Source organism: Podarcis cretensis (genome assembly GCF_951804945.1).
Source record: "Podarcis cretensis genome assembly, chromosome: 14".
Taxonomy (NCBI): Eukaryota; Metazoa; Chordata; class Lepidosauria; order Squamata; family Lacertidae; genus Podarcis; species Podarcis cretensis.
In genome coordinates this window covers 28,232,159-28,246,958 of record NC_137183.1, presented here as the reverse complement: position 1 = coordinate 28,246,958, position 14,800 = coordinate 28,232,159, and the positions used below count along the sequence as shown (strand labels likewise).

At 45.7% G+C, this 14,800-nt stretch overlaps 1 protein-coding gene across 1 annotated transcript in view; it reads left to right on the top strand.

Annotated features, from left to right (window-relative positions):
• Positions 1 to 14,800, top strand: part of ITGA11 (integrin subunit alpha 11) — a 90,233-nt gene that overhangs the window by 42,312 nt on the left and 33,121 nt on the right. Inside the window, exons 7-14 of the mRNA XM_079953001.1 lie at positions 164 to 312; positions 2,089 to 2,233; positions 3,692 to 3,857; positions 4,545 to 4,615; positions 7,750 to 7,894; positions 9,182 to 9,330; positions 11,188 to 11,328; positions 12,726 to 12,929. Coding sequence (XP_079809127.1) covers positions 164 to 312; positions 2,089 to 2,233; positions 3,692 to 3,857; positions 4,545 to 4,615; positions 7,750 to 7,894; positions 9,182 to 9,330; positions 11,188 to 11,328; positions 12,726 to 12,929 — 1,170 coding nt within the window. The remainder of the gene's footprint in view (positions 1 to 163; positions 313 to 2,088; positions 2,234 to 3,691; positions 3,858 to 4,544; positions 4,616 to 7,749; positions 7,895 to 9,181; positions 9,331 to 11,187; positions 11,329 to 12,725; positions 12,930 to 14,800) is intronic.

Sequence of the window (14,800 nt, the reverse complement as noted above, 5' to 3'; positions counted from 1 at the left end):
CGGTGTAACCAGATATTGTTGGGCTTTAGCCTGAGCCAGCATGACTATTGGTCAAAGGTGATGGGTATTGTAGTCCAGCAACATCCAGAGGGCCTCACATTGGCTACCTTTGCCTTAAAGGATCCACAAACCATGTGCTCCTCCTTCTTTTTCCCCATTCCAGGTTGGAGTCGTCCAGTATGGAGAAGATGCCGTGCATGAGTTTCATTTGAATGACTACAGGTCTGTGAAGGATGTGGTGGAAGCTGCCAGGCACATTGAGCAGAGAGGGGGCACAGAGACCCGGACAGCCTTCGGGATAGAATTCGCTCGGTGAGCAATGTGGGACAACCGGCTTCATATAACCAACATGCTTAAGTCTAATTAGTGCATGAAGGGGTTAATACCATAAAGTAAGCTGCCCTGCCAGGCTTAGCCAAGTCACTCCCCATCACTGTGGCAGCAAGGTAATCAAGCTTATTTTTACCCTTGATGAACTCAACCTCTCTTGAGTTCCTGGACTTTCACCACTGTGAACTTTCACCACTGTAACTAAGCCAAGTTTTACTGCCTGCGCAACTTTTTCTGAATGCACATGAATCTGACCTTTAGAGGATTTGTAAGTAAACCATGTGTAACTTGCCAAATATGTGGTATTTCTTTATGCTAGGGGAAGAGGAAAGTTCTGGAACTCACAAGGGCATATTTTAAAGATCTAACAACCTATATTTCCAGCCTTTACTTTTCTGCATATTTTGTGATTTTAAATCTCTGCTGGGGTTCTCTCACTGAAGAGTACTTGCTCCAAACCTGGAAATTGGCATCCAGGAAGTCTCCTTTCTATATACCTATTTTTCTCCTTCAAGATCTCCCAAAAGACATTCTTGTGCATAGCTGGTATCTTTTTGTATTCATGAGGTTAAAGGTAAAGGGACCCCTGACCATTAGGTCCAGTCGCGGACAACTCTGGGGTTGCGGCGCTCATCTCGCTTTATTGGCCGAGGGAGCCGGCGTACAGCTTCTGGGTCATGTGGCCAGCATGACTAAGCCACTTCTGGCGAACCAGAGCAGCACACGGAAATGCCGTTTACCTTCCCACCGGAGCGGTACCTATTTATCTACTTGCACTTTGACATGCTTTCAAACTGCTAGGTTGGCAGGAGCTGGGACTGAGAAATGGGTCTCACCCTGTCGCGGGGATTCAAACCGCCAACCTTCTGATCAGCAAGTCCCTTTACCTTTACCTTTCCCTTTCCCTTACGTAATGAATAGTTGTACGTTGCCTTCACTTGGTGTGCTCACTTTACCCGAGTATATGCACTTTAGTACACAGCACCTGACTGGAGAACTGCAGTGTGGTATAACGGCTAGAGTCCGGGACTAAGACCTGGGAGGCCAGGGTTCAAATCCCCACTCTACCATGAAACTCATTGGGTGTGCCCTTGGGGGCCGGTGACAGCCTCTCAACCAAACCTACCTCGCAGGGTTGTTGTGAGGGTTATACGAGTAGAACTACATATGCCATCTTGAGCTCCTTGCAGGAAAAGGTGGGGATATAAATGCAAGGAAATAAAGAAATAAATATAACAAATCAGAATTCTCCCCCATCCCTAGATATAAGGCAACTTTGGCATGCTTTGGTTCTGAAACATTCAATTCAACCTACAGTGGTACCTCGGGTTACATACGCTTCAGGTTACATACGCTTCAGGTTACACACTCCGCTAACCCTGAAATAGTGCTTCAGGTTAAGAACTTTGCTTCAGGATGAGAACAGAAATCGTGCTCCGGCGGTGCGGCGGCAGCAGGAGGCCCTATTAGCTAAAGTGGTGCTTCAGGTTAAGAACAGTTTCAGGTTAAGAACGGACCTCCAGAACAAATTAAGTACTTAACCCGAGGTACCACTGTAATAGAAACGGTTCCTTAAAGATCTTGGACAATCTCTTTCTCACTTTTGTCTCTCATTTGCCATGTTTCTCCCCAAGATGCTTCTTCAGCTCTTTAAAAAATCTCCATAGAAACAAGACCAGCCATTGTGAACATGTTGTGATGCAAAGAAAACTTCTGCAGAACTGAAATGTTAACTCCCCATAATCTCTTGAATTTCAGCACAGAGGCGTTTCAGAAAGGCGGCCGCAAGGGCGCCAAGAAAGTGATGATTGTCATCACAGACGGAGAATCACACGACAGCCCCGACCTCGAGAAGGTGATTGAAGGCAGCGAGAAAGATAATGTCACCAGATACGCTGTTGCGGTGAGTCTCCTTTTGGCACCACCTACTGGGAGCTTTGGCCAAAATTGCTCCAGAGTGAATGTAGAGTCAGGATCAGGCTCTCTACCGGTGAAACCATCAGTGCTAGTTTTCAGACAGTCTGCTTTTGAGGATCGCAATCGACATTTACTTGACTGTCAGAGAAACCCTGGATCTTGCAGAGTTTTCTGGAGTGTGTTCAGAGGTGCACTCTGGGAGCCAAACTATGTGTTACGCTCAGTGCATATCTAGCAGTTCCATCTCAGTTTTCCCTTTCATTAATTACACATAGTGGCGGGTTGCTATTATTATAAAGGGCAGGGAGGCAATGGTTGCTTTTGCACATAATGCTAAGCTATGGTTGCTCAACGAACCATGAATCACTGCACAGAAAAGCAAACAAGCCATGCTTTTCCCCCTCCAAAGTTTGGCTTTTTTACAGTCTCTCCTTGCCTAAACCCTCTGTAGCTTGGTGAGCATCCAGGGCAAACTGGCCGAACAAACCCTAGCTAAGCAAGGCTGTTTGGTTCAGAGGTAATACCAAACCATCGTTAAAACAAGCCACACTTTTGTGATCCAGCAACATCATGGTCTTGCCAGAAAACAAACCATGGTTGAGGCTGGGTTCAGACTTTCAAAGAAACCTCACTTAGGCTAAACAAACCATAGCTTAGCATTTTTCCCCCAGACATAGAAGTGCCGTACTTTTCCTTGTATAAGACGAAGGTTTTTTCTTCAAAAAGTATGTCAAAAATTTGCAGTCGTCTTATACATGGGTAGTGGATCTGGGGAACGTGGGATTGGTTGGTGCTGCGACCCGGAGATTGTCAGCGGTTATTGGTTGCGTTATTGGTCGCTGTGGAAAGGGCTGTTGTTGATTGGCTGCCACGGTGGCAAATGGGCGGGCAATTGGCTGCTTCTGCCGGCGAGGGAACAGGTTTTGCGATGCGTGTGAGATGCAGCGTAGCTCAGGCGGGTGAGCGATTTTCAGCAATCCTCCCTTAAAAAGCTCATCGACTCTGGACAATCTCCCCCATTTTCTTAATTCTGAGTCCTCAAAAATAGGGGGCATCTTGTACACGGGTGCGTATTATACACGGAAAAATACGGTAAGTTCATTTTGGTGCCAAAGGTATGGCAGCCACATGGCATTGCTTGTAGAAGCCCCCAGTTTTAATCCCTATCATTTCTAGTTTTAAAGCATTAGGGATAGCAGGCTTGGAAAGGTCTTCTTCCTATAGGAGCCACTCCCAGTAGACCTGAGGTGGGCAGATTCAGCTCTTTAGTGCTGGAAAAGCCGACAGACATTTGTTCTAATTCACTGATAAAGAATGGGTTTCTCTGAGGGAAAGCAGTGAAACGAGCGGAAATCTGGATGAGCTCGCGCTGGAATGTTCTTGACAAATGCCTTTCATTCTGCGGAAAAAAATATGAGGCACATCTTTTTGCTTTCTAATACAGGTTCTTGGCTATTATAACAGAAGAGGGATCAATCCTGAAGCCTTCCTGAAAGAAATCAAATATATAGCGAGTGACCCAGATGAAAAACATTTTTTTAATGTCACTGATGAAGCTGCTCTCAAAGATATCGTGGACGCTCTGGGGGAAAGGATTTTCAGCTTGGAAGGTGAGCTGCAGAGTTTGCTACTGCCTCAAGTTTCTCCATCTCACCTGTCCCACTTTTGAAAGGCAGGTCACGCCAGTCAGTCCTTTTGCAGAAATGTGCATATTGGGCACAGCTACATGCAAACATGTGTTTCCCTAAAACACCAATGAATTTTTATAAGGGCTTTAAAAATAATAATAAAACCCTCAAACTGTTGCAGAAATGTGGAGGACTAAATTTGAGACAGCTCTTACCCTCAGAAATATTTAGTCTCTTCCTAATGTTTAGTCAGAATGTCCTTTCTTGTCATTTGACTCTGTTGGTTCAAGTCCTACCCTCCGGAGCAGCATAAAAGAAGCTTGCTCCATCTTCCACCTGACGTGACAAGTATTTGAAGGTGGCTGTCCTGTCACCTCTCAGTCTTGAGAGGTGAAGCTGTGAAGTTATGTGGAAGTTTGTTCCAGATTTCAGAAAGCATAGGTTAAAATTTGATTCATGCGAGTTCACCAGTGTTCTACTTCCTGTTCTGTCAATTCCAGATGCCTAATTCCCCAAACTGTAGAAATTAATGCTGTAAAATTATGCTGGGAAAGGGTAGTTCATTATTATTATTTTTCCTTTCCCATTGTCCCTGTTTGGCATCTGACTGTTTTTTCCCCATGGAAGGTGTCTGACAATTCCTGAAATGCCTTTCCCTTTTGTCTGCAGGCACCAACAAGCATGAGATATCCTTTGGCCTCGAAATGTCCCAGACGGGATTTTCATCCCATATTGTGGAAGTGAGTGAATAACACTCTTGTTTTTGTCATTTCCCCACCATGATTCATGTGCCTTTGGCATGTGGCTTTGGCACGTGGAGAGCTTTTCGGTTGTGATGGATGGGGGCATCTAAAGGCCCATGTATGGTAGCAGATGATACCTGGATTATTTATGCACCCAAAGCTGAAAGCCGCTGAGAATTCTCAGCTCCTCCGTGGGCCAAAAAAGCTGATTTCCTGATGCAATTTGAAACAAAAGCATTGAGCGAGGGGCCAGGAACTTTCAGATATGTTTTCATTTGGTTCCTCATGGAAAGTGATCCCAAGGAATGGCTCCTCCATTTATTTCTGAGAATGTGTTGACTGAAAATTTAGATGAAGCCATTTTTAGTATATATTTTTGCCATCTCTGGACTAAATTGTTCTTGGCAGCATGGACAAGACTTCCTAAGACTGACTCTCGTATGAAGCAGCAGGTTATGAGAGACTTGAAGTGGCAAGAAATGGTTGGATGTTGAAGCTAATAGAAAAACAAATTACAAGGGGCAGGGAGTTGCCATTTGGATTTTCACGCATATGCATAAACCCACACCATACTTTTAAAGCACATGCCTTTAATCCTGGGAACTGCAATTTACCTACCACAGAGCAAACAAACTACAGTTCCCAGGATTCTTTGGGGGAAGCCTAAATGTGCTCTAAATGTATGGTATGAGTGCACCCACAGATCCAAATGCCTTCCAAAGAAGGCCTGGAAGTTACTAAGAGTTTCTGAGAGTTGCACCTCTTCCTCTTCTGCAAGGACTCAGGGAACAACTCTTGGTTCCTTCTAAGTAGCTGCTTGACATGCAAAAAAATCCCCAGTAGGTGCATCCCAGTTTCCATGCTAGACAAAGCCACATCTGTTGAATCTCTGCCTACCATACTGCTGCTGAAGACACAGGAGTTCTGGCCATAATGAAAGAAACAGTGACAGCCTTCCTCTCAGCCTATGGTAGTTTTTGGCCAGAAGGGGAGCTTTGATTATAAATTGATTTACTTTGCTCTTTTCACAAGGACTGAGCTGATGCTGGTGGGGATTTTTTCCCCTGGTGTGTGTTTTTTCTAGAGTTGCACTGCCAAAATTGACAAGTCTGGAGGAACTGGCAAGTCTCAGAATATTTCACTTGCTGACTTGGCAGAGGCTTCCTTGCACATTCCCAGAGCTCCTTTAAATACTGGAAGCTTCTCTCGCTGTAGCTAAAATGCAGATTATAAGCCAATGTGCTGGACGGTTTTAAATAACAATACCAAAAGCGATGCCAGCGGTCGAATGCCAAGGGAAGCTGTGCGGGTGGCTGTTCCTTGTGAGGGACAGAGACCAGGACACACGAGAGCCAAGAAGAAGGAAACTGTCAAACTGCTCCCAAAATTACACATCAATTGCCTAATATTCTGGCCATCAATGATTCAGCATCTAATTTAGGACTTATCAACACTGATCTTTCCTCTGCTCTTTCCAGGCAAAGTCCACAGTTCAAAGCTCCATGTCTGAGCACCCTTTTTTATTGATCTGGAGCTTTCCCCGCAAATAACTGCTCTTTAAAGCTGAATTGGAGCAAAAGGCAATTATGGAAAACCCGAAGTGATGTTTGCTCTGATTGAATGTTAAAGAGCGGGTTTTCATGGGGGAAGTTCGGGGCATTCAGACACAAAGCTTTAAAGCTCAAACCAGTGTGGATAAGCTCTTTATTGCAGCAAAGGCCTAACACACACCAACATGCTCAGGAAGATGAGCTCTACCACATACAAAGAGTCTCCCAGAATTGCCTGTTAGGAAAATTCAGCACACACACTTTATACCATAATTCCCCACCCTATTATGTATGCAATTGTCTAGTAAACAGGAGATCCTGGGTTCGAATCCCAGCGGTGCCTTAAGCGTTCCTTTTATTCTTCTAGTTTAAGCTTTGGGGGTTGGACTCGATGGCCCTTGTGGTCTCTTCCAACTCTATGATTCTATGATTCAATTCTAAATCTCTAGAAAAAGAAAAGTAGAAAATGAATAAAGTTTGAGGATAGCGATATGGATAGGGGTACGAATTGATTCAGTTCATATCTGAATGCAACCCTACATACCGTATGTTCCGGCGTACAAGATGACTTTTTAATCCCTGGAAAATCACCCCAAAAGTTGGGGGTCGTCTTATACGCCGGGTATACGCGTTGGGAAGGAGGAGAGGGAGCTGGTGAGCAGAGGCGCCCCTTCTGCCATCACTCCTCCTCCCTCCCCACAGAAGGGGATGTGGAAAGTCCTTCCGAGCGTGGCGCTCGCCCACCCGCCAAACACCTCGCCTCGGGCTGCTGCTGCTGCTATGACGGCAGAGGCAGCAGAGGGGTGCGCGCTCTGCCCCTGGCAGTGCTCAAACTCTGTAACTCTAAAACTAAAATTGAACAGCAAAGTTGGGAGTCATCTTATACGCCCAGTCACCTAATACGCCGGAATCTACAGTAATTTAGACGTATCAAACCACACTTGTCTTAATTTTGCAGTGCAGTTCTTTAGTCAAGTAATGTGTGCAAAAATGCATATGCTAGGGTAAAGTGTGCTCAAAGAGGCATATATTTGTGGAAATAGCATACAGAAATACATTATATTAGGAATTGCCTTGCAACAAATGTGTATACAGTACAGTTTTAGGAGAAAATTTCACTGAAATGCTGGTGCTTTCTTGTGTCACAGCCCAAGGTGAGATCTTTAGCATGTAGAAATGTCAATTTTGTCTCTGTGCGTGTATGCCTCAAGCATACATGTACCAATATCTTAGGGCTCATTCATACTTGTACTTGACCCATTTTTTATCATACTGTGTACCAATTAATTCCCCTGGTTTGAGAGCTTTTCTCATTGTTCCATGGCTGCCGCTTGCAAAAATCCATTTTTATCCATTAAATCAGATCTTATCAGACACTCCAGAGGGAAATTTGGCATAAGTGAGCTTTAAATCAGCGGGTAAAATGGGATTTTTGCAAGTCACAGCCAGGGAACAACAAAGAAAGCTCTTGGACCCTGGGGGATTAATCAGTACACAATATAATCAAAATACAGCTCAAGCAAAAGTGTGGTTGAGCCCTTAGAAATTGCTAATAGCTCCTTTGTCAACCCTCATGACCAGGATGGGATTTTGCTTGGAGCTGTGGGTGCCTACGACTGGAACGGAGCAGTCCTCAAGGAAACCAGTAGCGGCAAAGTCGTGCCTCACCGAGAATCCTACCTCCAAGAGTTCCCAGAGGAGCTGAAAAATCACGGAGCTTATCTGGGTAAGAGGAATCACCAGCAATTGCTGGGCAAGGGAAGTGGGTCGAGCTGGTTCACACAAACAGTTCCTCCCTTCTGGATCTCAGACTATGCAATTGCTTAGGGAGGGGCTAAAATGTAATCATGGTGTAAAGTGCACCAGTCTCTGGACTGTGGCTGGCATCCGAAGCAACAGTGCCAGGGAGATGAAGCTTGTGTGAATTGCATGATTCTTTGTCAGTTTATCCATTTGTTGTAAGAATTTATATCCTGCTGTTCTGTAAGTAAAGGTAAAGGGTAAAGGGACCCCTGACCATTAGGTTCAGTCGTGGCCGACTCTGGGGTTGCAGCGCTCATCTCGCTTTACTGGCCGAGGGAGCCGGCGTACAGCTTCCGGGTCATGTGGCCAGCATGACTAAGCCGCTTCTGGCGAACCAGAGCAGTGCATGGAAAGGTCGTTTACCTTCCCACCAGAGTGGTACCTATTTATCTACTTGCACTTTGACGTGCTTTTGAACTGCTAGGTTGGCATGAGCAGGGACCGAGCAACAGGAGCTCACACCGTCATGGGGATTCAAACTGCCGACCTTCTGATCGGCAAGTCCTAGGCTCTGTGATTTAACCCACAGCACCACCCGTGTCCCTGTACTCAGTGCCTAAACTGGCCAACAGCACAGTGAAATAACACATCAAAAATATTACAAAAAAAGATATGATGAAAAATGTATTGAACGGTAGTCAGTTATCATAGATATCATAAAATTAGTTCTCCACCCACCCCACCCCACCCACAATGCAGGAATATGCAGCTGTCCCTCGCAGGGGTTGAACCTGCAAACGGAGTTATCAGCATCATGCTCTAACCAACTGAGCTATCCAGGCATAGCTGTTACCAAAAGCCAAAAGACAGAATAAAAAATGGATGATCCAGGTTAAAACAAAATAAACCCACCAGGTTATAAGGCCAGACGAAATAGAAAATCTTTAGCAGCTGGGTGGAAGGTTAAAGCTATTCATGGAAGATGAGGCTGTCTGTGGCTGCTACAGTGGCGTAGCGTGGGGGGTGCAGGGGGGGCCGGCCGCACCGGGCGCAACATCTGGGGGTTAGGGAAATCCACGGGTTAGGGGGCGCAAATCCACGGGTTAGGGGGCGCAAATCCATGGGTTAGGGGGTGCAAATTACTTGCCTTGCCCCGGGTGCTGATAACCCACGCTACGCCACTGGGCTGCTGTTCTTGTGATTCCCTCTGCATAACATGCTACCTTGTTTTCTGTCTGCCTTCCTGTCTTTCTGTCTGTGTGCGCTGCAGGTTACACCGTCACCTCAGTGGTGTCAACAAGACTTGACAGGATTTACGTCGCTGGAGCACCCCGATTCAACCACACAGGGAAGGTTATCATTTTCACAATGCACGCCAACCGGAATCTGACCATTCACCAGTCTCTGAAAGGAGAGCAGGTAAATTGGGCAAGGGGGGAACATTGCTTTGGGGTTGCAGAAGATCTAAACAAGGCAGTTAGTCCAGTATGAGACTGATCATTTTTCGCTATGGGTATATAAAGGTCCGTGCCCAGTCTTCAAGGACCGCCTCTTTCCATATGAACCTACCCGGACCCTGAGATCATCTAAGGCCCTCCTTCGTGTCCCCCCTCTTCAAGAGGTTCGGAGGGTAGCAGGCCTTCTCTGCGGTGGCTCCCTGTCTGTGCAATGCTCTCCCCAGGGAAGTTTACCTGGCACCTTCATTACGCACCTTTAGGTGCCAGGCAAAAACATTCCTTTTTAACCAGGCCTTTGGTTAATCCGATTTACATCCTATACCCTTTTAAAATGTGGGGTTTTGGGGGGGGTATTGGGTTCTTATTTTTATTGGGTTCTTATTTTTATTAGGTATTTTTGTGGTATTTTGTGGTTTTATATCTTGCTTTTATTCTGTGAACTGCCCTGAGACCCCCAGGTATAGGGCTGTATATAAATTTAATAATAATAATAATAATAATAATAATAATAATAATAATAGTCTGAGCATCCACTGCAACAATTCATAGAATCATAGCATTGTAGAGTTGGAGGGGACCCTGAGAATCATCTAGTCCAACCCCCTGCAGTGCAGGACTATGCAGCTGTCCCATACAGGGATTGAACCTGCAAGCTTGGCGTTATCAGTACCATACTGAGCTATCCATTTCCCATAAGCAGAACACAGAATCCAACATCTGGAGAATCTCCAGTACCATTTTAAAGCAAAAAACCACCCTCATTCCCCTCTGACTGCAGAGAAATGTGAGGTCGTACTTCTGTACTAACTCCTTCAAGAGGTTGATGGAGCATGCATAGTGAATGCCATCCTTATGACCTCTCCCCCAAGGAATCCATTATTGCCAGTGGCCGTCACTATTTGCTACAACAGGAACTGGGAATCATGTTCAACCCAAGGGCCACATTCCATTCTGGGCAGCCTTCCGAGTGCCATGTCCCAATGGTGGGTGGGGCCAGAGGCAAAAGTGGGTGGGGCAACGCATGTAAATTTTGTGCTTGTACAGTAGGCTAGTTTCAGCACTCACTCAGCCATTCCCCTCTCTGTAAGAGGCATTGCCAGAGATTAAGGGCACACTCTAGCCAGGCAAAACAACTTGGGAAGTGAAACAGGTGTGGCCTGGGGAGAGTTCTAGGGGCCAGATAGAGAGTCCTGAGGGGCCACATTCAACCCCCAAGCCTGGGGTTTCCCACCCCTCTCCTACACAAATGAGGCCCATAGGTACTTTAATTTGCTAGTATAAGGCCTATTGTCTCTTGGTTTCACTGGGTGACCTTGAGTTTTTGCATTTTCAGACACTTGGGGCAGCCAAATGGGGTTAGACAGCAATGTCATATCTTCTAGATACCTCAGCATAGACACAATATTGTCTGTAAAGATGTTCCATTCTGGAGGTCAGTCAAGAAGCTGTGAGACTTGAAGATTGCATTTTACTTGCTGAAAATCAGCTTGGATCCCATCATAAATAAATTAATCATTCTCATCATAGTCTTTGGGCAAAAAAGGAATGAACTCAGGAAGCAGCATCATAGAGACAAGCCATGAGTCTGATCCTTAATCTTCCAGGATCAAAGTTTTTAGTCTGCCTTTGTTTGTTCCCGAGGGAGATGTCTAGACAAGGAGATGATAGATTGCTTCCGTTTCGAAATACCTCTCATTCCAACGGGATCATTTAAGATGCCATTAATTTCTCGGAAGCAAATGGAAATATAAAAACACACAACACTCTAGCACTCGTTCCATGCATGCACACATATGTCAATGTATTCTTTTTTCCCCAGATCGGTGCCTACTATGGAAGTGAAATCAATTCTGTAGATATTAATGGCGATGGCGTCACAGACGTTTTGTTGGTTGGAGCCCCAATGTATTTTAGCGAAGGAAGAGAGAGGGGGAAGGTGTATGTCTACACCCTAAAAGAGGTAATTTACTTGGTCTTGTCCCCTACAAGCACAAAACAATTTAAAAATTTATTTACATTTCCCACCTTTTATCGGGGGAGGGCCATAGAGGCTCAGCAGCTGAGCACCTGCTTGGGCTGCAGAAGGTTCCAGGTTCTATCCATGGAGAGAGCCCTGCTAGAGAGCTGCTGCCAGTCCGTTTGGACAGTACTGAGCTAGATGGACCAATGATCTGACTCAGTATAAGGCAGTTTCCTATGTTGGTTCTAAAATTAATTGCCAGAACGGGAAAGGCCTTAGCTCATTGGCAGAATATCTGCTTCACGTGAAAAAGGTCCAAGGTTCGATTCCTGGTATCGTGAAAATGTCAAACTGGACATGACTTTAGTTTCACTTATACAGTTAATGTACAATGTAATTTATACAATTGCATAATTAAATTTGGGTTGCCATAGGTCCAATTTCAATAGCGGAAGTGTCTGGGGGGAATTTCCAAAAAGCAGCTTGTTTCTCAAAATTAGCTGAACCAATTTGGCCTTTTTCTAAAACAAGCTCAACAACTTAGGGAAATTTCTCTCAAGAAAGCTTAACTATTTGTTTGTGTGTGGCTTTTCACTTCTTGAAATGTGGCAACCCTAATTAATTTTAATTTATTAATTTAATTTATTAAGCTTCAACCAGGGAAGCTTGAGCGGAGGGAGAAGAGAAATCAAACACTTTCTCTCCCTGCTACAGTCCTGACAAAAATTGCCTCTCCAAAGGTCCTGTTTGCATGTCAAGGGAAACTTCCCCTGGCACCAGTTAAGGCTTCCCTTCAAAGGCAAATAGTGCCTTTAGAGATAGCAAGGGCAGAAAAGCTTGAGACCCTCTCTCCACCCTCTCACTCCAAGTCCTGAGGGTGCTTAAGCTTCCCTACATCAAAAACATTTATATAAAATAGGAACAAAAGAAGGGCCTTCTGGATCAGGCCAAAGCCTTGTCTTGTCCGGCATCCTTTTCTCACAGAGGCCAACCAGATGAGAGCAGGACCTGAGAGCAACAGAAATTCTCACCACTTGTGACTCCCAGCATCCGGCATTCAGGGACTCACTGCCTCCAACAGGGGAGGGAAAGCATAGCCGTTGTGGCTACTTCATCCATACAACTAATAGTTTTCCCCTGAATGTAAAGCTTACATTTGTAGAATGAGTATTTGGTTTCCTTTCCTCCTTCCATCCCTTATCAAACAAGGCCAGTTGTTGTTTTGCTCTCTTTTTCTGCTGGCCATCTTTACATATTGCATAACGGTGAATCATTTTTCTGCCCAGACTGAACTGTCGGATTTCTCTCTCTCTGCAGAGTTGTTTATTTGGGGGCATTTGGCAGAAAAAACACAATGTCTGTGGGCGTGGGTGATATATAAGCTCTTTTCTTCAAAGGATCGATTTGTTTCCAATGGGACTTTGGAAGATTTGCCAGGCTACCAGAACTCCAGGTTTGGCTCCTGCATAGCTGCCGTCTCCGATTTGAATCAGGACTCCTACAACGATGTCGTTGTGGGAGCCCCGCTTGAAGATGAGCATCAGGGAGCAATATATATCTTCCATGGCTACAAGGAAAACCTCGTACGGCAATATAAGCAGGTAGAGTTCTCATGTAGGGTGAAGGGCAAGAAGACTTTTCTTTAAAATGACATTTTCTGAGGAAAAATTCTGAGATTTTTTTTCTTCTTCCTCTGACCTCAGAAAAAGAAGGCCACTGTACAGAATGTTCTCTGAATATTATCCACCATTTTTTTTGTTGTTGTTGCAGCCACCATTCCTCTATGGCAGCCAGGCTCATGCAGCTGGGGGGAGGGGCAGCTGGGTACATTTGCCAAGGGCCTCAGAGGGCTAAGATGCTTGGGGTGCCCCACCAGGGACCGGTTGCCTTTTTGTTTGTGTTTATAACTTTATTCTAACAAGACTGCTGCCCCGGGCCTCAAACAAGCTCTGCATGGGCCTAGTGGCAGCCTCTTAGTTTTGGGACTCCCTCTCCCTCTCCACATAGGTATATCCAGTGGCGAAGGAAGGCTCTCCGGCACCCAGAGTGGGGTGTCGAGGGGCGGGGCGAACCACCCACAGGGGCGAGGCAAACCGCCCAGTGGCACATGCGCAGCGTCGATACGGATGGCGCATGTGCAGTGCCAATATGGGCGGCACTCGAGCGGCACCCTTCACAACAGTGCGCACACGTCCTCGGCTGCCTGCCATTTTGTCACCCCCCCTCAGGGTGACACCCGGGGTGGACCGCCACCCCCCCTTCCTATGCCCCTGGGTATATCTGGCTTCTTCACTATACATCTTTTGGTGAATGCTGAAGAGGTATCTCTTCATACCCTGGCGTTTAACTGGGGTGGGTGTTTTCAGGGTCCACGCTATTCTGGTAACTCAGCTATATAGCTGCAAATATAACATTTTAAGTGTGTTTTAAGTGCATTATGCAAATGTGACACTAGATGGCGATGGGGAGCTTATGGCAAATTCAATCTATTTTCCAAAACACTTTAAGAAAAAGCATTTTCACAGTGTTTTTTTTAATATGTGTCTAGATTCCACCTTAATCTGTTTTAACTATTTTTAATTATGAAATTTAAATTGTGAACTGTGACGTGCTGGTGAATGAATTTAATCATCCTCATTCCAATGTGCTAGAATGAAGCTAAGCCTGGGGCCTTGTGGAGGATGCAAAATGGTGACTAGGCTGCCAACGTGCTTGCTGTTATAGAATCGTAGAATTGTAGGGTTAGGAGGGACTCAAAGGGTCATCTCTCTTGCATGTACCCAAACAGACAGGAGTGCCATATAACACCGGTCCTGAAAGTCCTACATTGGCTCCCAGTACATTTCCGAGCACAATTCAAAGTGTTGGTGCTGACCTTTAAAGCCCTAAATGGCTTCAGCCCAGTACACCTGAAGGAGCATCTCCACCCCCATTGTTCAGCTCAGACACTAAGGTCCAGTGCCGAGGGCCTTCTGGCAGTTCCCTCACTGCAAGAACTGAGGTTACAAGAAACCAGGCAGAGGGCTTTCTCGGTAGTGGCGCCCACCCTGTGGAATGCCCTCCCATCAGATATCAAGGAAATAAATAACTATCTGACTTTTAGAAGGCAGCCCTGTTTAGGGAAGTTTTTAATGTTTAATGTTTTATTCTGTTTTTAATCTGTTGGGAGCCGCCCATAGTGGCTGGGGAAACCCATCCGGATGGGCGGGGTATAAATAATAAATAAATGTTGTTGTTGTTGTTGTTGTTGTTGTTGTTGTTGTTGTTGTGCTAATGTGGTGGGGCAGTGCAGTGCGGCAGCCCCTCCTGACAGCAGAGTCGCTGCTGCTTACCTGGATGGTGTGGAGGCAAGGCAGGAAGGCAGCAAAGGTCGGGGCATCACCAGTGTGAGTGTCGGATTGGTCCCTCCTGCATTCCTGTCTGCACAGCCCTGACCTCGCCTTTGCATCATCCCAGCTAAGCAGCAGTGGCA